This window comes from Mastigoproctus giganteus, chromosome 12 (assembly GCF_048544385.1).
Source record: "Mastigoproctus giganteus isolate SK-2022 chromosome 12, ASM4854438v1, whole genome shotgun sequence".
Classification (NCBI taxonomy): domain Eukaryota; kingdom Metazoa; phylum Arthropoda; class Arachnida; order Uropygi; family Thelyphonidae; genus Mastigoproctus; species Mastigoproctus giganteus.
In genome coordinates, this window is record NC_143586.1 from 154,389,923 (window position 1) to 154,414,186 (window position 24,264).

A 24,264-nucleotide genomic window follows, 5' to 3' on the forward strand; every position below is an offset into this window, starting at 1 on the left:
AGCGACACAACAGATATCCAAGCTGGATATCTGTTGTGTCGCTTTCCAAACATATTGACTTAATATATTTTTCCAAACATATCTTAAGTCAATTGGCCTCGAAATAAACCACGCGAAGACGGAGCAGATGACCTTTACTTATAAGAAACAACGAAATGTTAGTAAAGTGTCGATCAGCGGTGAAGTTGTTAAACTTGTCAAAACCCACAATGAACTAAAATTAATATGAGATATGAAAGGTTCTCATCCCATATTAATCCCAAGTCAATAGTTCAACCAGTCTCCAGATGAACCTTTTTTATGTAACCTGAAGATGGAACCTTGGAGACAATTAGTTGCCAAAAAAACATCATCACATTGGCACAATTCCTAACTCATAGGATAAATGTGTTTGACGTCTGGTTGTTGGCATCATGCTGAACCAGAGGTCGAATTCTGGAATCCTTTCAGTCCAACTGAGAAGCAGACTGGCCAATATGACATCTCTACGATGTATGTTCCCTGCTAACATCATTGAAATGTAAAATTCTTTAGACTATGAAGGGATATGCACAGACAGGACGTAAGAAACACCATACTGACTGAACTGTATAAAGCGATAGCGTTTTAATTTTATCTGTATTATAGATGAGATAAATTTGAGGCTAATGTGTTTTTATGTGAGATGCAATTGTTAAAAAAGAAATCAGTTGATATTATTACGTATTTAATTTATTTCAAAGTACTGGATATTGTGAAGCGTCTTACTAGCCAAACAGGCTGTCCAGAGGGCAAATATAAATTAAAATGAACAAATAATAATCATAATATTTTAACCTATATCCTTAGTTTTCGCAATAGAAAGTTGGCAATGTTGCCTTAGATAGCCACGTTACAAGATGGCATCTTCTCTGTCAGATTGCACCTCTATTAAACAGCAACACGTCACTGAAGTTTTACCGCTTGAAGAAATAAAACCATCTCAATTGTAAATAGTACAAAAGAAATCAATTTTACCATAATTTGACCCGAAATAAATTTTATTTATCGAAAAATATGTATAGGTGTCGCGTGAACTGTCTAGAAATATTCACTCAAATGTAGTGGGTGAACATCGCCATTAGACTGTTCGAAACAACAGTACCTGCTGCAATTCATTTTGCTGATAAACACGATAAAAAGCTGGCATCTTTGGATGAAATTTATAATGACAGCCAACAATTTTATCAAAAAGAATTTTCTCTCGCGAGTGTCCAGAGATTAGTAAACAAAAGAAGACAGCAAGAAGAAATCTTCAGCTGGAGAACTACCAAAGAAATATGCCAAAGGGGCAAGAAGTGAGCATTCTTTGCGGACAGACCTTTCTTTATTGAAGTTCATGGGCAGAACACACTGGAATTCCAAATGCCTTTTTGTGTTAGTTATTTTTCTCATGAATAACAAGTCCCCTGTTCCGATTAACCAATCGCGGTAAGGTTTAAAGAAATTTATCACACGAAGCAATGAACATATCTGATGCATGAGGATGGTTCCGCACTATCTTCACGCATCAACATCGTACATCAATTGGAATTTGCTAAGGCCTTAATAATAATCCTTTAAACACAGTGGACAGTAATTCAATCTGCTTAATTACGACATAACTCTTCAGAGGCTATTAATTAGCTGTTGGAGTCACCGTTATTCTTAAATAATACCAACTTCACACCGTGTTCAGCTCGTTTTCAAACAGTTACTCCAGCCGACTAAAATCAAACGTTTCCAGGTCGGATCTACTCATTCCTGTATCGAAACCTGCTCCTTTGGTGGTGGAGGGGTGGGGTTAAACCTCGACAAAATAACCAAAACTTGCATATAAACCAACTGCAGAGAAAGCACTGAACTATGACGTCACGTATGCCACATACGACAGCTGTTCACTAAGTACATTGTTACGTCATCAATCGTCTGCTACTCACATATATTGAAGCTTGTGCGAAGAAAAGTATGTCGTTGGCATCAAATGGCAGTATCACAGATAATAGTTGCTTATGGAGTTCTGGGACAAGACATTAATTTCGGCATTAGGGCAACTCCTTAGAATTATTTGGAAGCTGCCTACTGACACGTCACACAACGGAAGACTAGTATATTAATAATGCATCATTTTTTTTTTTTTCTTTTTTTGTCGTTGGCTCTTCTAGAATTAAATTCTTCAAGATTAACACTACAGGTTGCCAATCTTTGGTTTCGATGTTTGCAAAATTAGCTGTGTTTCCAGACTCTGCTATGTATAAGTATGTATATATGTATATTATATATATTTATATATTATATTGCATTAAAATGAATAAATATTCGTCCTCAGTCAGATGCCCAAAGTATTGCATTGCATCAATCCTGTCGTTGTCATCTGACTTGCTTGGCAATTAGTTCTTAATCCTGGACTGCCCTAAGTTTGTACGACTGGTCAGAGAGCTTCATGGTCGCTATACATGTCTGCGATTTGTTAACAGTCACTGTAGTCTAGGCCAATAGTTCGAAGTCATATTCAAGTCACTATGTTGACCGGGTACCTGAACCGGGACTGATACCCCAGGAGATATCAAACCTGGAAGAAAAAAAACATATTTTAAGCATTCTTGATGAAACTTAGATGTTTTTTTATAATGTTAATCATATTTAGTGGAGCACTGCGCAGAACATCAGCTATTCTGAGTCCACGCAGAATTATGAATCGTACTGTATATTTTTAAGAATATTAGATTTTGTAACAGATTAAGAGGAGACAAATTGTTTCCAAGAGAAAAAATAATAATAAATGTAGGAAAACAGTCCAGGTAGACCTGAATAATAAATTATTTTGGTTGTGTATAAAAATCTTATGTGCATAAATAGCGTGCTTAATATTTTAATTAAACAGTTTGATTAATATTATTAATAATAAGTGGATTTATCTGAAGCCTGAACTAGAGTTAATCGTGTTGATGAGCGAAAGAACTTTTTAGGGCTTTTCGCACAGTACTGAGTTTGTCGGTTTATGGAAAAAGTAGTTTTCCATCATAAAATTTGTTTTTACCCCGAAAAATAGACAGACTTAATTTTGAAGTAAACATATGCACTCACGAGCCAAAACATTATGATCACCTACCCGATTGAGTGTTGGGCCGCTTTTTACCGTGATAATCGTTTGCGCCCGATGTGGCATCGAATCTACAAGACCCGGAAGGTGTCCTCAGGTATTCTGTACCAGATAGATAGAACGACATCTTGGAGTTCTGCAATGGAGGAGGCCCTGGCGTGGACTGGTGAATGCTGCGTTCTACCGCGTCCCACAAAGGTTCGATGGGATTGATGCCGAGGGAAATTGGCGGGAAGAGGAATACACGAAATACTTGGACATGATCCTGGAACCATTCTGCACAATGCGAGCCTTGTGACACGAGGTGTTGTCTTGTTGAAAGAGTCCGGTGCCATCTGGATACACGATCACAACGTAGGGAAAACTTTTGTCCAAAACAATGCCGAAGTAGTATCTGGCGGTGAGGGTGCGTTCAATGGGGATGCGAGGACCCAATGATGTCCATGAAAACGTTCCCTAACCGTCATAACGCCGCAGTCGGCCTGTTTTTGTCCAACCGTGCAGTCAGCATGGTGGAGCTGGAACTTTGATTCATTAGACTAAGCGATTCTTTTCCAGTCTTCCAATGTTCAGGAATGGTGCTCCCGTGTCCACTGCAGGAGGAGTTATCGACGACAATCGGTGAACATAGGCACATGAACAGGTCACCTACTGCTTAGACCTATCCGCAAGAGCATCCGCTGGATGGTGTGCTCGGAAACGTTTCTCTATACACCTTGGTTGTAGTCTGCCATTAACTGAGAAATCATGAGCCGTCTGTTGTCCCAGACAGCTCATACCAATCGCCATTCACTTCGACTGTCAACCAATAATGGTCTCCCATCCCAGCACATTGGACTGTTTTGTGTCCTTCTTCGAACCATTCCGCCACACCTTCGCCATGGTGGTCCTCGTACAGTCGACAATGCCTGAGATTGCTGAGAGGTTAGTCTCCGCCTTCCCAGCGTGGCAAATCATTTCCAGTTCAAACTCCGTTAGTTACTTCCTTTCCCCATTGCACGGGCTTCGTACTGACAGACACAACTGCCGTGCGGTCACTATATATGCTGCACCAGTCAGTGAGTGTAATTTCGTAATTCGGCTATCAAGCGTAATTTATATCCGTATAAGTATATTGTGTCTGTAGAAGTATATGTTCACAGCACAGCACGATGCCCTCGTGGGTAGCACACTTAGTAGAATCGCTTCATGGCTGAGTTAGTCAGTCTCAGGCGCGAGTAGCATGGTTTTTTCTCTCGGCAACTCGGGCTTTTCGTTCAAAAAACAGAAAATCGACCACAGAATACACGAAATTTACAGACAATATACACGGAGCAATATAGCCTTAGTCGCTGATGCTCCTAAAACCCCACTACTACAACAGCCCGATTTGCACTTTGTGCGGGCAGGCGGAGTTACTGGACACTTGTTCATTAACTCATTTTAATTCCTTCCGCCTGAACAAAAACCAGCTGTCTTTCTCTCGAAATTCCGGCCTCACCCGGGAAATGCGTTTCAATAGTCTTTGAATCACCTCTACGTAGAACGGAACATTGACTCTCTCCCCTTAAAGTACAATTCCTTGTGAATCACACCCGTTTGTCGAAAACATGATCAGCATCCCCTTGATCCTGGACTTGTGTAAACGAAACCTTTTTGGCCTTGGTCATGATTTTGAAATATACTGCATGTTCTGACTTTTCGTCTCTGAGTCGTACTCAAACACCAAACACACTCTCTCCAGTGACAATATAGCCGAGTAAAATTGTAGAAAGAGATCGTCCTTTGACTCCCAAAATGATGGCCGAATGACGATCGCTTGCTACAATTTCCCGAACTTTTGCAACTGTCTTGATTTCGAGAGGTGGGCCCACTTCTTGGGTCATCACGAACGTCCTCACGTCCGTCTTTGAACCCCTTATACCATTTAAACACACTGGTGCGACTTAAGGTTTCATCACCATAAACATTTTTTAACATTTCATATGTTTCTGTTGCAGATTTTTCCAATTTACAGCAAAATTTGATATTCGGTACTGGACAACCTCTGTACCATCACCCGGGCAGATAAACCAGAAATAACCCGAGAGGAAATAAACTACTCCTTCTGCCTGAGATTGGCTAACTACAGCCTCAATTGACGAGGACTTCAGAACTTGAGGACCTTTTTTGCAACCGTAGATAGTGGTCCCATGAAATCCTAGCCAATTTTTGCTTAATGTTTTATAACAGAACAGAACTCCATGAACACCTGCTGTTCTCAGAAAAGCGACTTTGTAAATGTAGTAAAAACAAATATTCGATTTTTAGGCTTAATGGTATCGCGGTAAAAGGCAGTATTGGGTAGGTGGTCATAGGATTGATGAAGGTGTAAGTCGTGTGACGTGTTTGAGAGCAAGTTTTCAGCTATATGATCTGTTGGCCTATTAGAACCAGCTATAGAACTGATATCTTCAGAAGCTTGGATTACCCGACCTTGACCCGTAGAGTCCATCGCATATCAGGCTAGTCACAAGTGTCCAGTTTGAATAGGGAAGATCTTCACCAGCGTTGATATGTTCCTCTTCTATTTATTGTTCTTCTGATAGCTATTAATCAGTTGAAAGAAATCGCTTTTGCTTTCTTTAAGTTTAAATGTACGTAAGAAATTATGTTATTTTTAAGTGTAATATAAAGTTACAGTTAAAAAGACAGGGGCTGGATTTTATTTAGATTGGTCCTTATTTGCAAAAAAAAACAAAAGCCCAGTAGTAGCAGTAGGGTTTTAGGAGCATCTGCGACAAAGGCCATATTGCTCCTTGTACATTGTCAGTAAATTGCCTGTGTCCTGAGGTCGATTTTCTGTTTGGTGGACGAAAAACCAAGCTACACGCGCCTGAGACTGACTAACTCCACCACGTTGTGAAAAAGGCCCATACAAAATTCCTCACGTCATCGACCGGACTCAAACTCAGGTCTGTTCCATCCGATATGGGGACGATGGAAGTCATACCAACTGTGCTACCCATAAGGTCACAAAAGCGCTTGTAATGTTAAATACATGTGGACGGTTAAGAATGCAGTCTTCGTTGAATTACAAGTTCATTTAAGCAGGTTTCCTCCTCAGTTGTTTTTTTTTTTACTCATTAAAAATTTATATATAAAAGTTGCAGAATATAATAGTGTTTTCCTCATCTTCGGGGTACAGAATAGCAAAACATTTCTACAGACAGTGCTAGAGAGCAATCGCTTCCCAGTGAACTGTGTTGCACCATCTGCCATATAATTCGGACCACGCCCATTCGGACTTCCGTGGTTTGGTTCATGGAAGGAACCAACAAGACCGAGATTACATTGAAAATCAGACCATCGTATATCTTTTGAAGCTAATGCAACATACGTTAATAAGAAATTTGAGAAGAAACTAGCTACAAGATAACAATTTATTTCAATTTCTTTGTGATTATCGGTTCCAGATGAATATTTTGTTGAAAAAGATTTTTTTAGAATAAAACTAAGTCGAAGGTGGAATGTGGTCCTTTAGAACATCTCTATACCTTTCATAGGATGAAGTAATTTAATTGCAGAAGATTGTTAAATACTGCTCATACAAGTGTCATATAAAAAAAGTGCCGCAACCTTTGGAGGATCAACTGATTAGTACTGTTTTTCAGACAAGACCATGGTTCCAGGTGTCGAAGATTATTACCCGGATGGGGAGAAAGACGAGAATTATACTTAACCTTTCCAATGAGCGAAATTTTCCATCAGCAGAAACCACAGCTACCCACGGGACATTGAGTAGTGGTGTGTGCTTGGGGAGGAGGTGAGAAATCTATATCCGTGATGTAAAAGTAGGTGTGTAATAACCGCGTGATCACCTATTACTCGTATCGCAACACTGCGAAAGTAAATGCTTTAATTATGGGGTCTGGTGGGAGTGAGTTATCCATTGCAAATATCTCCATTAGCGTCAAATAGAACACTGAACTAACTCTCGCTAGTGATTAATTCTCTAATTAATGACCCGGATCACAGCACAAGACAGTGAATGCACCAACATGACTGGACTGTCACGAACTGTTAGCAATTACTCAATCATGGTTCCCTTTCAGTCCTCGAAAACGTCGCACCAGATTCGATCAATGTCCCACGCAAGACATGTAGATAGAATCGTTACGATGTGGCAGCTGTATTCGCCGGCCATAGCGGTAGCAATTAAGCTCATCACGTGATACGATTTCGAAATTCGGATATAAATACCTTGACGTACATTCTAAACCAATCCCATCATTGTGGTGTTGTTGCCTTCCTGTCGGCTTTTCAATATACAAGAAAAGAGACTTAACGAAAAGTTGCTTTTGTTCCATCTAAAGCTCTCCACTAAAATGTTAATTTGGTATTAATTAACTCGCGAATAATGACACGCGACTTTTACTTTAATTCTCTGTTGTATAGGATGCAACTGGTGTAACCCATCTGGAGAAAGTTTTATATGCTTTGGTATTGCAGTCGAATGTTACAGCGAGTAAAAGTTAATTATACAAACTAATACAGAGAATATAAATCCACGTGTACACAGAAAATGGAAAAATAAACAAATAAAAGCTAAAAATTAGATGCTATTTAAATTTTCATTTTAAATACTGTTAAAATATACAGATTTACATAATAAATATGGGAAATTGGAGTGTAAAAAAGAAATATAATGTCCCAATAAGTTCTTGCAATAACTGTTAACTGCTTGATATATGAACTTCTATCCTAATTGCTGTCTCCTTTGATGAAGCGATTTTAAATATTGTTTGTAACCTGTGCTGTGGTACTCTGTAAGCCAATCTTGTTTGATTAAGTACTTGATCATTTTTGTTTCAACATTTTCTAATTTCTTAATAAGGAAACAAAATCGCGAGACCAAAAAGATAATTGTCGTTGCTGAATGCTGTAGCCGAATTTTATTCATTTTTTTGTGAGAATCCTGATAAGATTCCATTTGGATTCATCAATATTTATGATTAGATTATTATCCGAAGATAAAAGGGTTCTGCGAAGGAGTACAGTTTAATATAACCATTAAGGATATACGAAGTATGGCAATAAATTTCCCGGACTTGAGCAATATGAAGAATACAAAGTGAAGGAGCTCAAAGATGGTTTTATTTTTATTCAAAGTAATCGCCAGCTAATGCACTTGTTACACCGTTCATGTCCTCACATATGTTCCTGAAATCTTCTTCCTTTGAGGGCAGTTTTCACCTTGGGAAGGAGAAGAAGATCGCTGGTGCTAGATCAGAGAGTAGGGTGGATGGTTGAGCTGTAAAATTCGAAGTTTCGTGATAATGTCTTCACTATAAGTGCAGGGGCATTGTCGTGCAACAAAAACCAGCTGTCTTTCTCTCTAAATTCTGGCCTCACCCGGGAAATGAGTTTCAATAGTCTTTGAATAGTCGTTTACTTGTGTAAACGAAACCTTTTTGGCCTTGGTCATGATTTTGAAATATACTGTATGCTCTGAATTTTCGTCTCTGAGTCGTACTGAAACACCAAACACACTCTCTCCAGTGACAATATAGCCAAGTAAAATTGTAGCAAGAGATCGTCGTTCGGCCATCATTCTGGGAGTCAAACGATGATCTCTTGCTACAATTTCCCGAACTTTTGCAACTGTCTTGATTTCGAGAGGTTGACGGACGCCCACTTCTTGGGTCATCACGAACGTCCTCACGTCCATCTTTGAACCCCTTATAGCAGTTAAACATACTGGTGCGACTTAAGGTTTCATCACCATAAACATTTTTTAACATTTCATATGTTTCCGTTGCAGATTTTCCCAAGTTACAGCAAAATTTGATATTTGTTGTTTGCTCTATTGAAAAATCTAAACAGAAAGTTAAGCTATTAACGAAACTGGTTGTTACTTGCAACCAATCAATCTACTGGACAACCTCTGTATCACCATCTATTGGAGAAAGTTTGAACTGCAACATACCACTTCCTTTATTTTCAAACTCATCGAACATGACTGTAACAGCACCATGTCCGGGAACTTTACTGCCACACCTCATATATTGAAAAGGAGAAAGCCCAATGAGGATCCCTGAGGAACACATGCAAGAAAAGATAGTTCACGAGATGTTAAGCCGCTATGAAAATAATCTGACACGTACGTTCTCTAACAGCTTTAGAAGTGGAATACAAATCATAATTAGAGAATTTTAATTATAAAATTAATTAATTCTAAATTTAAAAAATATTTAAAATTTTAATTTAAAATCTTAATTTCGATTTTTAAATTTCGTGGGTGACTCTAGCGAATGTCTTTGAGAGAGAGATCCGTATAAATCACATCAACCCAATTTTCTGGATCAAACTCCTTGATGGTAAATTTCATCAACCCAATTTCATCGAAAATTGGGCTGATGTGATTATACGGATCTTTCTCAATGATCATATAAGATCATTAATACATTGTTAGTTGGTTTATTTTTTCGCCAAAGAAACTAAGGCTGTGAGGCATCAATGTGTTGTATTTGTAAATTGCGTCCTACGGTCATTTTGCCTATTCTACGGGAAGAAGAACCCTAGTTTCCTATAATACTTTGAGGAAACTCGTTTTAGATATGTATTCTGAATTATGACATCTGGAAAATTCACAGACTTTCAAATCCCCGTTTCCTTGCTTTAATTATGGAGTCTGGTTGAACTGAGTTATTAATTGAGAATATTTCGATTAGCGTCAAATAAAACATCGACTTAACTCTCCTTAATGATTAGTCTCTAATTAATGATCCCGATCACACCGCGCAACGAGACCTCTTCTTCCGAAACTTCATACACCGATTTCAGAGATTCTGCTGCTGTTTAACTCATTTTCAGATGTTCCATCAGTACGCTCGCGATTTTTCTTATATGAGTAATGTCATTAAATCTCTGTCCACTGAAGCCGTGAGTTAATTTTGGGGAACATGAAGAAATCACAAGGTCTCTAATTGCGGAATAAAGGGGTGAGGAAGGTGCACAGCCATGTTACTCTTGGTTATAAACTGTCACCCGTGCCCTCGTGGGGGAGCACAGTTGGTAGGATCGCCATCCTCTATACACATTGTGAAAAAGACATGAGCTCGAGACCCGTCGATGACGTGAGGAATTTTTATGGACCTTTTTCACAATGTGGCCAAGTTAGTCGGCCTCAGAGGGTAGGATGGTTTATTCTTCTGAAAACTCGGGTTTTTCTTCCAGCAAACAGAAAATCAACCTCAAACACATGCAATTTACAGACAGTATACGCGTAGCAATATGGCCTTAGTTGCTGATGCCCTTAAAACCCTACAACAACAACTTCGTGCGCTTTGCAGTGAAACGTTAAAAGTTGCTCTTTAGATAAAAAAAGAAAACAGCTTTTTGTTGCTATGGCAATGTATATGACTGTAATAAACAATGAACAACTCTAGCATCACATCAGGGACTTTTTTTTGTAGAAATGCATGAAGGCAAAAAGTAAAAACACCGAGGAGTCTGAGAAACATTAGAGCAGATCGAAAAACATGAATGTAGGACAAATTGCTTAGACAGAAATGTTGATAACTTGTAAGTCGAAACCATTAGTCTAGCAAATGATAAAGTAATAGACTGTATAATGCATAATGAATACAGATTCGGATATGTAGGTCGACTTACAGAATGAAAGCAAATACAAAGAATATCGTGTCCAGGAAAAACTTTGGGCAATAAGAATTATTTATCGAAATAATCTTGCAAAAAGTAAAACATCCACTTTTCCAGAATATACCACAGTCGCGATGACAAATATCTGTTTATTTTTTTTTTCGATATAACTCTGAAATTTAAGATGGAGCTTCTACATCGTTGAGGTAAATATTGCGCTTTAAATTAAATTATTGAGTGATGAGAGGTTTTTCAAGTGGACGAAAAAGTCCATTCGTTGTTCACTGTTGGAAACTATCGATTTAGACAGTCCTCAATAGTTCTTTGTGTGAGCATCTAACATCGTGCTAATAATAGGGTTTTGTTCGATTATTTAGAATATGCATTTAATCATCTGAAGCCAAGGCCACGATGTTTCAGTGGATTGTGTCATAAATTGAGTTTGTGTTTTGTGTTCTTTTTACTATTTTCTGGATGAAAAACTTGTTTTCTTCCGAAAACTCCGGTTTTTCTTCCCGAAAATAAGAATAAATTTTCTTTCATACATTAAATGAGTTTTTCATCCCGCAAATAGCATGGTTACACGGTATAATAGACTAGGAAACTCTCACTCGAAACTAATTAACTCGTCCGCTTGGGAAAAATGAGCTTAGTATTTAAAAATACATCTCGAGACTTTGGTCAACACAGTGGACTATTGGACTACGTCTCGAGACAGAATTTTTTCCACGTACCTGTTGATGCAGCACCTCCATTATTCACGGTGGGGAACTGTCCGTTTATTGGTTGCATTACGTGAGGCTGGCTGGAAGGACACGGCGGTCGACTATAGTTACCCAGTGTCAAGGAGTCGTAGGTGCGGGCGCCTCCTGATGGCAACATGCAGGAATAAGATGTCGCCTGTTGTTGAAGACACGAGCTGGGCGCCATGTTATTGGCCATCGAATAGTTTGACATTGAAGGAATAGTGCTGTAGAAAAAGAAGAAATTTAATTATTAAATTATTAAAATAATTAAAATTCCAATTTTTCTATGAAATTAATTCAAAACTAAATTTACTACTGATTTCGTTATTTGTATTGAACTAGATGGATTAAAACAGTTCATAGATGGACTGTTTAAGGATTGATAACTAAAAAAACTTTTTGGTACATCAACGATTAGAATTAAGCACTAAGTATTATTTGAAGTAAAGCCAACTTACGTGTAGGAATCTGCCATGCTGCCAATTGGCTGACCTATGGCAGGATACAGGGAGTTAGGAAAACCTGGGTTGATGGCAATGCGACCTGTGGCAGGGTTGGTTGGTACGGTGGTCTGTTCTACCACTCGCCTTTGGTTTCTTAGTTTTTCTTCTCTTCTCCACTTCGCCCTCCTGTTAGAGAACCACACCTGCAACGAAAAATAAGTTCTTCTGAAGACAAGGTATCGAAGACCAAGTTTAATTGCTTAACTAAAATCTTACTGAAGATATGCAGAAACTGAAGCATTAGTACTTCTACCGGAGAGGTTCGGTGCAAAGCATCTATTGCTGTTCCTCTCAAAGGCATAATAAACTTACTGAAATAAATTGTGCTACTTACTGATAAACGCACTTTTCATCTGTCACCTGGCATCAAACCTATCGTAAAATACAGTACATAGACGCAGTAGGTAAACTACCATATCACCAAGTTCGCCAACGTTGGGGGCGAAGAGTCAAACCAAACAGCCGGATAGCTGGTTTGATATGGTTCTTAAAGATACATGAGGGAAGTTCAGAGATCTGGAGGATTTCTTAAGTGTCTTCTTCATGTGCCTTGTCCGGTCCCTCGGACGTTGGCCATTACTAAGGAGAAATCATTCCTGTCTTCCGCTAATTTAAGCAGTTCTTCTACATTTCGAATGTTGGTCCATTGTTGAATGCTATGTAGCCAAGATGTTCGTCTCCTACCAATCCCTCGTTTGCCTTCAATCTTGTCTTTTATAATCAATAGAAGTAGAAAAAATTTCTCTTCCCGCAGAATATGGCCAAGATAAGAGATTTTCCTACATTTAATGGTAGTTATTAATGTTCTTGCTCTGAGGAGGACTTCGTTGTTGTTTACTAAGTCCGTCCATGATATTCGCAACATCCTGCGATGTATTCACATTTCGAATGCCTCTAGTTGATTCAGGGAACCTGCCTTGAGAGTCCATGTCTCGACATCATATAAAAGTAGAGACCAGATGTAGCATTTGACCATAGGTTGCCTTAATTTCAGTTTGATGTTGTCATCGCAAAGAAGCGTTCTCATTTTTTTGAAGGTTACTCTGATGATTTCAATGCGACTTCGTATTTCTTCCTCGAGGTCTGATTTCTTCGTGATAGTGATTCACAGGTATTTGAAAATTGCATGTGTTCTGAGATAGATTTTCTGTTTTCTGGACGAAAAACCAGAGTTTCCGGGAGAAAAAACCATGCTGCCCTTGCCTGAGACCGACTAACTAAGCCACGTTGTGAAAAAGGCCCATAAAAATTCCGCGCATCTTTGTAGGATCGCCGTTCTCCGCACACCGAGTGGAAAAGACCTGAGTTCGAGCCCTGTCGATGATGCGCGGAATTTTTATGGGCCTTTTTCACAACGTGGCTGAGTTAGTGGGTCTCAGGCAAGGGTATGGTGGATTTTTCTTCCGGAAACTCTGGGTTTTCTTCATGAGCAATTCAATCGGTATTGAATAGAACAATACCGATGGTTTAGTGCCAAAGGTTATATACACTCAGTGATCACTGAATTATGATTTCTCCCCCCCCCTCCATAGCTCAAAGTATAACAAACCGAAAAGCTTCGTAGACGAGAGTAGTGATAATTTGCATCTGGTTTCTGGTTGTGCAAGTCAAAGAGATAAAGTAGCAGTTTCAAAAGGGCATGATTGTGGGAGTCGTGCGTTGGATACTTCCATATTGGAAACGGAACGTCTTGTCGGTTGCTCGCGGCCCACTGTGGTTAAGGTGTGCACAGAACAGTGTCGAACGAGTCGAAATATCTCCCGCTGACAGAACTGTAAAGATGGATGTTCGCGGTGAGCGCGTTGTATGGACTCAATGGTAGGTCACTGTGCAACAGATGACATCGCAACACAATATCTGGAATGAAAGAACAATACCCCAAATGACGATGTACCTCACACTCAGACGTATGGGGCTCCACAGCAGACGACCCAAGAGGCACCTCCTCACCGCTAATCATCGTCGAATGAGAATTCTGCGGTGTCAACAACACGCTGGTTCGACACTGGAGGACTGGAAACGATTGTGTAGGTCGGATGAGTTCAAATATCTGGTACAACACGCCTACAGACGCCTTCATTATGCACGTTGCCCACTATCCAGAAAGGTGGCTGTGTTGCTTAATATGAGGCAAGTTTTGACAAGAACTATGATGTCTGGTGCGTATGGACCAACGTTTCACTGGTAAGATCTACCGGCGACTCTTAGGAAATCATGTGCCCCCCTGCCATGTCGCAATTTTTCCCAGACACAAACGGGATCTTCCAAGAAGACGATGCGCTGTGTTATCGGGTCAGCACTGTGCGCGAGTAGTTCGAGGAACACGGTGAAGATATCACCCATCTAGATTGACCACCAAATTCGCCTGACTTCAATCCAATTGAACACCTGTGGGATGTTTTGGAACGGGAAGTGAGTCATATGGACACGCAACAGTCTATTCCCGATGCTGCGAAATGTAGCATATTAGATAGGGAATGTCTATTCCCTATCTAATATGCTACCTTGAAGGTAGCATATTAGATAGGTGGTCATAATTCAGTGATCACTCAGTGTATAATGGCTAATTCCATGGTGTGATAAATAGCTACATTTTTAGCGTGATGTTGTAATCGAAAGAAGCGTTTATTTAGCCAAAGCTGCTTTTCAAAAAATACAGAACCTGATAAATTTTGGAGGAACATTGTTTCTATCCAATTTTTGAAACAATTTTTTAAGTGCTTGTATTGATATGACAAATACGTACCTATCTATTGCAATGAGTCCAAACGATATTTTTGTGGATTTTATGTGAAATCTTGGAATCAAATTGACAGAAATGGGCAGTTTGGAATCATTTCTTTTATCGTATAAATTTACAATTACTTTTTCATCTGCGCTTTTATTGTGTAATTTCTAAATCTCGGAAGATTAAAATGTCCGTGTTGTCGGTAGTTTTCTTTAGTGTGAATTCTTTAGGATAACTTTCTTTATGTATTTTGTGAAAACCACAGTCGAAAACAGCCAGGTCGTCAACGAATCAATACGCAGATAGTTTTAGGTCATTTTGTTTTTGGAACTGCGATTTGAAGTGGTGTAGGAATAAATTTGTTGTTATTGTTGTTGTTGTTTTAGGGTTTTCGGAGCATCAGCTACTAAGGCCATATTGCTTCCTGTATATTGGCTGTAAATTGTGTGTGTTCTGTGGTCGATTTTTTGTATCCTGGACGAAAAACCCTAGTTTCCGGGAGAAAAAACCATGCTCCCTTTCTCCTGAGACCGACTAACTGAGCCACTTTGTGAAAAATGACCATGAATATTCCTCACGTCATCGACGGGACTCCAACTCAGGTCTTTTCCACCCGGTGTGAGGAGGACATCGATCCAATAAGTTTTCGACAGAGAAGCAATTCTTGCTGATATTGGTATTCCTTTAGTCTGTTTGTTGACTCTTCCCCCGGTGTCTATACAATTATTAAAGACATGTAATTCGCATGAGACGTTCCAGATTTAGTGGGATCAATTATAAAATCGACAATTATTAAAATGTCATTAAGGATAGATAGATTGAAATTTTTTGTTTGGACTGTAACAGCCACTAGTAACAGTTGCTTGTAATGAATCAGAATCCGCTTGGTTGCTTATGGAATTTTGGGATCATATCAAGAAATGGAAGATTCGTGTTTTCAATATTTTGCCGAGAGGGCTATAGCGCTAAGCAGCTATAGCCCTCTCGGCTATAGCTGCTTAGCGCGGGTCGGAGACGGGTTCCTATATGTTCTACGTATTCCCCATATTTTGATACCCGTTGCACGTATTAGTCATACTTTCGTTCTCCTAATAAACATTTCAGAATAAGCCCTTCCGAGGTATTTGCCCATCCTTACCCCACAGTTCTTTGCATTAAGACAGGTGCACTGGTGTCTCAATGTACTGAAACTTTAATTATTCACCCTCCTGAACTCATAAATTCTAATAATTCTAAAAATTAAAAATTCTAATATAGTAATTTTCTGGCTAAGTTTTATATTCTAATATGGCTAAACCCTCTTTCACTCCAACAGCTCAAACATTAATTCCTATTCCTAATTCCCATTAATACGGTGGTTATAACAACTGTGCTACTAGGAGGGCATTACTTCCCTGAAGACCTCGTGCACAGGACATTTGGTAGAATCGCCGTCCTCCCCACGCTGTTGGAAGAGATCTCAGTTCGAGTCCCGTCGACGTGAGGAATTTTTATGGGTCTTTTTTTCAATGTGGCTGAGTTATTCGGTCTCAGGCGAGGACAGCGTGGGTTTTTCGAGAAGCAGACAGCAAATCAACCACAGAATACACACAATTTACAGCCCTCGTGGGTAGCACAGTTGGTAGGATCGCCGTCCTCTCCATACCAGGTGGAAAAGACCTTAATTCGAATCCCGTCGATGATGGGAGGAATTTTTATGGGCCTTTTTCACAACGTGGCTAAGTTAATTGGACTCAGGAGAGGGTAGCATGGTTTTTCTCTCGGAAACTCGGGTTTCTCCTTCAGGAAAGAAAATCGACCTCAAAACACACGCAATTTACAGACAATATACAAGGATCAACATGCCTTAGTCGCCGATGATCATAAAACCCAACAACAACCAACCACAAAATTTACAGACATATTATGTACTGCGCAATGTGCATAAAACACTACAACAAGCAACCAAGAGAGTTGAATAACTTAAGGATCTGGAGCTCATAGGATAGTAAGTTCACATTCAAAAAGCATATTGAACAACTTAAAAGAAATTTCCACACAGCCTGAAACTTAAAAGAAATTTACACAAACCAGATGCACAATCAAAGAAGAAGTTACTGGAACTTCAAAACTTCAGATAGTAATTCCATTCCTCACAAGATGCTTGTACTACCCAGTTGCGATGTGTGGTGTCTTTAACTGGTCTTCAGCCTTCTCTAACAAATTAAGAGGATGGAGGCAGTTGAATATTGACTGTTAAAGCAGCTGAACAAAGTTACTCACCAACCGATCTCCTGGAAAATTCTGCATTTAAACTTAAACGTTAAACCGAGGAAACATGGATTGCAAGAAATAAAACAAACCAAGCTCGCAAAACTGATAACGAAAGAAATCGGTGTTTCTGATATCGGTTACATTATTCATGTATGTACCAAAATATGTGAAACCGGGACAAAAACAATGGAGAAACAAAAACATCAGTAGAAAAATTAAGGAAAGAAAAATGTTACAACGCATGTTTTCTACAAACACAATCCAGTTAACAAAAGTATCAAAACTGTTATGCTTTGATACGTTGGATCCCAATTTTCGATTTTCTGTTTATTGGACGAAAAACCCGAGTTTCCAGGAGAAAAAAAACTTTGCTACCATCTCCTAAGACTGATTAGTTCAGCCACGTTGCGCAAAACACCCATAAAAATTCCTTACGTCATTGATGGGATTCAAACGCCGGTCTTTTCCACCCAGCGTGGGGAGGACTGTGATTAAACCAACTGTGTTATCCACGAGGTTCTTTCCTGAATTCTTACTATAATACACTACTTTCAGAGGATCTCTTTCTGGATGTCTTATAAATCTACCAAAATTACTATTGTCTCTAAGAGTGATAACAGCAATGAAATTTATCATTTAGGGTCTTTCCTCAATGTTCATTCCTATATCAATCATTATCCCGTACTTCAGAAGCATGGTTTTAGGAGGAATAAGTTCACATTTCGTATGTATGCAGTTATTTCGCTATAGATTTCGGAGGTCTTCAGTAAATGAGGGCAAGCGTGCTGGAAGGGTGATTCACACAGCGCATATTCGATCCTCTACAATACCACTAAATACTTGTTCTATTTTTATTAGTAATTGTTGTGGGTTTGAACTTATCTGCCATATGTCCAGCCTAGAACATAACCAGGAAATTTATCTTAAATGAAAGAATGCAGGAAGAAAAACTTTGGGTATAAAACCCAAACTCAAAATAACGAAGTCCAGCTTTTGTTAATACCTCAAAACACGAACAGTGGCTGAAAGGAAACTTTAATACGAATGCAAAGTTTCGAAATTAACCCACACCATTTCTTGAATAACAGACGAGTTTTTATTTATACGCAGATAGATTAGATCAATCCATTCTGGAATTTTAGAAGGGAGGGTTCTTATTAGAAATAAGTCTGAATAAACTACGTCTGATAAGGAAAGACCCCAGATATTTGAAATAACAACGGGGACTTCGAACATTTACCTCTTTAAGATGCATTTCAAACGTCTTCGCTTTATCACTGAATTCTCGGCGATTCTTTTGATGTCTCCAAAGAGTTCATCGTTCGCGGTGCATAAAAGACTTCCTGTCTTTTTCTATTCACAGTTTTCTTCGGAAACCCACACAAGGAGGGCTTCTTTTTCCTAGTTCCTTCAACCTGTATTGTGCTTCAGTAATTGTGTTTTAACCGCGATGTTTATTCCGTGCTTTATGCGGGCAATGCATTCTAACTGTCGGTAGCATCTGCGGTATTATGGATCGAAACTCGTCCACAAACAACACAGCGATGTCTTTGTTTATATGGGAGGATGAGAGTTTAATAGCAGACAAAGGACAAAATATAAATGATTCTGCCCGAAACCATTGGCTACATAAAATATTGGCACAATCCTGGAATGTCTTTATCCCTTCTTTATTGAGTATCTAAATCTTCAAACTATCAAGAACCGATGGAATTTCATGAATGGGCATTTAGCATCGCGAAGGAGGTTCAAGTAACACTAATTATATAATATGAATAAAGTACGTTAAGATGCAGAAAATATTACTTAGATCTGCGATTTAAATTGCTTCAAATATTTTGACTGTGAGTAATTATGAGGGCTGTTTATAAAGTTATGGAAACACTACTTTTTTTATATTAGGGTTTTAGGAGCACTAAGGCCATATTGCCTCGTACATACTGTCTGTAAATTGCTGATCGATTTTCTGATTGTTGGATGAAAAATCCGAGTTTCCGAGAGAAGAAACCATGCTATCCTCGCATGAGACCGACTAACTCAGTTAAAGACCCATAAAAATTCCTCACATCATCGACAGACTCGAACTCAGGTCTTTTCCACCCGGTGTGGTGAGGAGGAAACGCTGTCTCTTATACACCAGCTCTTGAGAAGAAACGCGTGGCGTAGATTGATAAGTGTAATGAATTGAATTGTTATGATGATATGAGGAACACCAAAAGTCATTATAAAATTCTGAATAATTGGTATTCTTTAACTGTAGAATTCGTAATTCTTTAAGAACTTAAAGAATTAGTATTCTTTTAAGTTCGCTGAATCTACTAAATGACCTATTCCCAAACTCTATAGCAACATAAACAAAACAGCAAAGGTACTCAAAGGGATCGATTGGATTGATGTGCATAGTCCTCCTGAGTTGTGCATGTCCTCGAGACAGAAACGGAAATCTTTTTTTTAATTAGTCTGTTGGAAGATTATGTTTAATAAAAGCTCGTTACAGCAGCCACTATGTAGGATCTTCTCCAAATTTTGAAACAACTGAGCTCTAAATTAATTTTCTAAAGATATTAACATATTGCATGCTCAAGACGAATCGCTTACCTGTATCCTAGCTTCTGGCAAGTCGATTTTGGCAGCTAACCGTTCCCTCGCAAATACATCGGGGTAGTGGGTCCTCTCAAATTCTAGAAGGATAAAATACAGTCATTAAAACGAGCCAGGATCGGCTGGAAGAATCAAAGTCCATTAATCAATATCTTCTACATGGTATCATATTGTTACAAGGAGAACGGATTGTGTATACAAAATCACTATCGATGGCTAGTTCGATTTATACTTGATGAGTGGGGAGGTCTTAAACGCTCAAAACTACACACACTGACCAAAAAAGTAGGAACCTCTGTATTAAGATAGTCATAGCAGAAGTAATGCAAATAAATGCGAACATGATCTATCAGACTTTGAAAAAGGTCTTCTCATGGATTAGCAGAAGCCACGATTCAAGAAACGAAAGACATAACTAGTTTCTCAAAAGCATCCATATCAAAGGTTTTTAATGACTGGAAAGAAAGCGGGTTTTCCACATCTCAAAGGCGTAAAGGTGGTAGAAAAACAATACTTCAGGAGCGAAGTCTTCGTACTCTAAGGGGAACTGTACAGAAAAATAAAACATTCAGTGTGCACCTAATAACATCTGATTTAGTCAAATCCATAACTGCCCAATTTCAATCCATGCCATGCGCAGGGAATTGAAAAAAAAATGGGTACTGGCAGTTCTATTCGAAAACTATTTATTTCAGAGAAAAACAGAGAACTTCGTGATTGGACAGTGGAACAATGGAAGAAAGTCACGTAGTCAGACAAATAACGATACGCTTTGTTTTGCGCTAATGGCACGCAGAAAGTGTGGCGATTGACACACAAATGTGTCCATCGCTTCGTGAGAACCTCACGAAGTGATGGACCCTGCTTGCCTTGTTAAGACAACCCAAACATCTGGAGATGATATGGAGAATGTTTTGTTGGAAAGGGCTGGTTCCATCGATACCGATGGAAGGTGGAATATCATCTACAGAGTACCTGAATTTTGTATCAGATCTATTGCACTATGCAATGTTATAATTGTATCCGGAAGGTGATGGTACTTTATGGATGACAATACAACAGTGCATCGTGCCAGAATCGTGCAAGAATGGTTCGGAGAACACGACACGGACTTCCACCATTTTCACAGGTCCCCACATTCACTCGATCTCAATCGTATTGAGAATGGTTGGATATGCTGCAGAGAGCCATTCAGCAACGAAGTCCTCTTTCCCCCAACTCTGTCGGATTTACGCGACATTTTGCTGGAAGAATGGTTACAATTAGACCAAAACGCACTAAAACGCCGTATAGAATCCACACAGCGTCGCACACATGACGTTATTCGAAACAAAGACTGCCCAATTTGATAATGAACAAAAGTACTTTTTTTTTTTTGGCCAGTGCTATGTATTTGCTGATAGTTTTGAGCGGGTTGGTTGTTTATTTATTTTTTTTTTAGAATATTTTTGAATTTGAAGGAAGGCAGTAACATGTGTGTGTGTGATCTAAAGATACTTATACTTTTCTTACCTTTTTCTAGTGCCTCTATCTGCTCGTGCGTGAAGGACGTCCTGTTCCTTTGAAGTTTCCTCTTCAGTCGCAGCCGTGCCGTACTGTCTTCGTCCCCACTTGGACTATGATCGCTTCTCGTTGAGCCGTCGGAAACACTGCCGCTGTCTGAAACAAGGAGTTACTGGATGAGACAGGAAAAGTACACGAAACTTTTTTTTGCATCTAATTGTGAAGCAAATGGTTCAGACTTAAAATATTGCGTTGTCTTCTACTAAAAGTCAAAGAGCCCTGCGGGCAGGCTTAGTGAAGGCTCCCACTTTATCCATCATCTGAGAGGTTATGTAACTGTTTATGGTTGCTATCTTGGGCTTGGCGTCATAAAATTCTACCATTACAAATTTAGTGGACACTATTTTGAGAATGCGATGTTCTACTTGGATATCAATGCAGCTCTGGAGCATGGCGATCGGAAAGATCATTTTAAGATCGTTACAGCAATTGCCTCCTTTCTTAGTTATAAATGATTTAGTTAAGACATCTTTTCCATAATAATGTGTGTATTGCAATATCAAAGATTGGCTTACGCGAAGACCAAAGAGTTGAATTTCACAAGAATCCTTTAATAACAATTTGATTATATAGAACAGAAAATCGGAAAAGTTAAATAGACAATTAAACAGGAATTGCTTCCAACACAATAAATCATTAATAATAATTTAACTGTCAAAAGTTGTCTTTTCCATTCGGACAGATGTTTCAGAAATCTGGTTGGCAGCATTACAAACCTTCTACAGAGAAGGTTTGAAAACAACTTGTACAATCATCAGAAAACCAAGGGTTTGCAAACAGAAGCAAGTATACTGGAAACAATCTGTGGAAACATTCAATTGCAGCTTCGCAAGTAGATTACAATTCATCAATGACAATGAATACCATGCCCAAATCGTGGAGGATAACATACTGTTCAATAGTGAAATCATCGATGGAATGTTAATTGCTGGCCAATAGGAGGGAGTTAAGATGTCTCCCGAGTGCAGTACAGGCCACAGAGGTACATGCTACCAATGATGCTACAAGTAGTTCAGTTGACCATTGTGCCCACTGAGTCCTAAAGTGCGAGCCCAGTATAACTCCCAAGAACACCACAAGCGTGCTCTGTAAGACTGAAGTCAGAAGATAGCGGTGGCCACGCCATACAGATAATGGTGTTCATCTCCAGATAGCGGCCAACTAGTCTTGCTCGATATGGTTGGGCATTATTGTCCTGTAAGATGAAGATGCCTCTATTGCATCTGCATGTCGCACATAGGGAAAACACAATGTTATCTCTGCATTACAGAGATAAAATTTAATTTTTATTGTGGTTCCAACAAGCAAACACTCAATCAGGTGGTTCGTTTCAGACATTTTAACACATTAGCAATGTTTGGTTCGCTGAATGAGGAATAGACTCGCTTCCCTGTCTGCCCCTTAAAAGAGCGTTTGATGAATACGCTGCGTTACCATGGTGGCACGTTAATCCGCATCTGCAAGTCAGCGCCATCTTTTTTTGTGTTTAATGAACCATTCATTGGATGTTTACAATATAAGTTGGAAATATATTAATTAATAAGATGTTGTGCTGCTCAAGTTTTGCATAATGGTATACATTTTAATTAATAAAAGGAACTGTTTGAAACGGAACTGCAATATTTGCAACAACTTCTAAATTTTCTCTGTTTTTGCTTTGTAGTGAAATATTACTGCAAAATCATGTCACAAAATTATTCAAGACTAAAAATATTGTCAAAAGAATACATTAAATATCGAATCTAAACCTTAAAATAACCAAGGAGTGCATGTGAGGTAATTTTAAAGTAATAAATTTTCTGTTTGTCTTCAGGGGGCCACATGCGGTCACAAGGTTCTACAAATATACACTGCTCGACAAAATTAACAGAACACATAGAAAACGTGGTGCAACTCGTGCAGCTTGCGATGAAGCAGGCCAAAATTTGGTATGGCGGGGTACCATAGAATAACGATGAAATGAGGAGACAGCGAAAAACTTCCGACAGATATAAGGGACGTCTTTGGGGGTTGTATTCGAATTACCAAAAAAAGGTCACATTACAGAAGTCGATACAAGGTGCTCGAAAATATGGTCATAGTACGTCATAAGCTCCCCTCCAACGGTTAAACAGACCTAACAGCAGTGAACCATGCTCAATATAAGGTGTCTATAAGATTCTGTGGCAACAAATCCCATTTTTCCACCAGCGCAGCACCTGAGAACCAAGTGACCGAGGAGTTGGATGTCGGCGTGCAATGCGACGCCCAAGGACATCCCACACATGTTGAATCGGATTTAAGTCTGGTGATCGTACTGGCCACAGCAGTCGTTGGATAACTTCAGTTTCAAGATATTCCTCCACCACTTGAGTTCTATGTGCAGTGGCGTTGTCGTGCAGGAAAAGAAAATCTACGCTAACCATACGCCTAAAAATTTTCACACAGGGTTCGCGGACCTGTTCTCGGTACCTGTGCGCAGTTATGGTACCCCTATCAAAAACATGAAGAGGTTTCCGGCCGCTGATCATTATTCAGTCCCACACGAGAACACCGCCTCTCCCGTAAGTCTCCCTTTCTCTGATGTTGGGGGGATGGTACCACATTCCTCGTTGTTTCCAGATTAAATAACGATTAGAATCTGTTTGTAGGCTAAAACGGGACTCGTCAGAGAACAGAACTGTACTCCATTTGTCAGGGCTCCGAGTCATATGTTCATGGCACCAGTTTCGACGAGCTCTGCAGTGGTTTGGGGTTATTGGGATACAAACCGCTGGCTTCCTTGCGTAGAGTCCACTTGAACTGAGCCTTCTTAACACAGTCCAATTAGAAATGTTTCACCTGTGGCCGCAGCAACCTCAAGAGAAGTTGATTACGGGGCATCGTAGAGTTCCATCTTGCTGTTAGAGCCAGATAGCTGTCTGTTCTGGTTGAAAATGCCCTCGGGAGACCTTGGCCAGCTCTCCTTGTCATGGTTCAAGTCAAGTCGTCCAACGGCCCGCCATCTCAAAGAGTCATCTAATAACGATGACTTGCGATTCATGTAATAACGATGACTTGCGATTCTCAGGACTGGAGATGTGGCTATCCCACTGAGCATATCAAAAAACGGGAATGAAGTGATGTGGTCCCAACTAGTATTTTTATAGGCATGAATAATTTGCATAA

At 39.4% G+C, this 24,264-nt stretch overlaps 1 protein-coding gene across 1 annotated transcript in view; it reads right to left on the reverse strand.

Annotated features, from left to right (window-relative positions):
* Positions 1-1,401: 1,401 nt before the first annotated feature.
* Positions 1,402-24,264, reverse strand: part of LOC150077524 (paired box protein Pax-6-like) — a 107,169-nt gene continuing 84,306 nt past the window's right edge. Inside the window, exons 5-9 of the mRNA XM_090386910.1 lie at positions 21,067-21,213; positions 19,552-19,634; positions 11,928-12,115; positions 11,458-11,693; positions 1,402-2,569 (exon numbers count right to left, since the gene is read on the reverse strand). Of these exons, the coding sequence (XP_090243036.1) occupies positions 2,475-2,569; positions 11,458-11,693; positions 11,928-12,115; positions 19,552-19,634; positions 21,067-21,213 (749 nt within the window). The 3' untranslated portion in view covers positions 1,402-2,474. The remainder of the gene's footprint in view (positions 2,570-11,457; positions 11,694-11,927; positions 12,116-19,551; positions 19,635-21,066; positions 21,214-24,264) is intronic.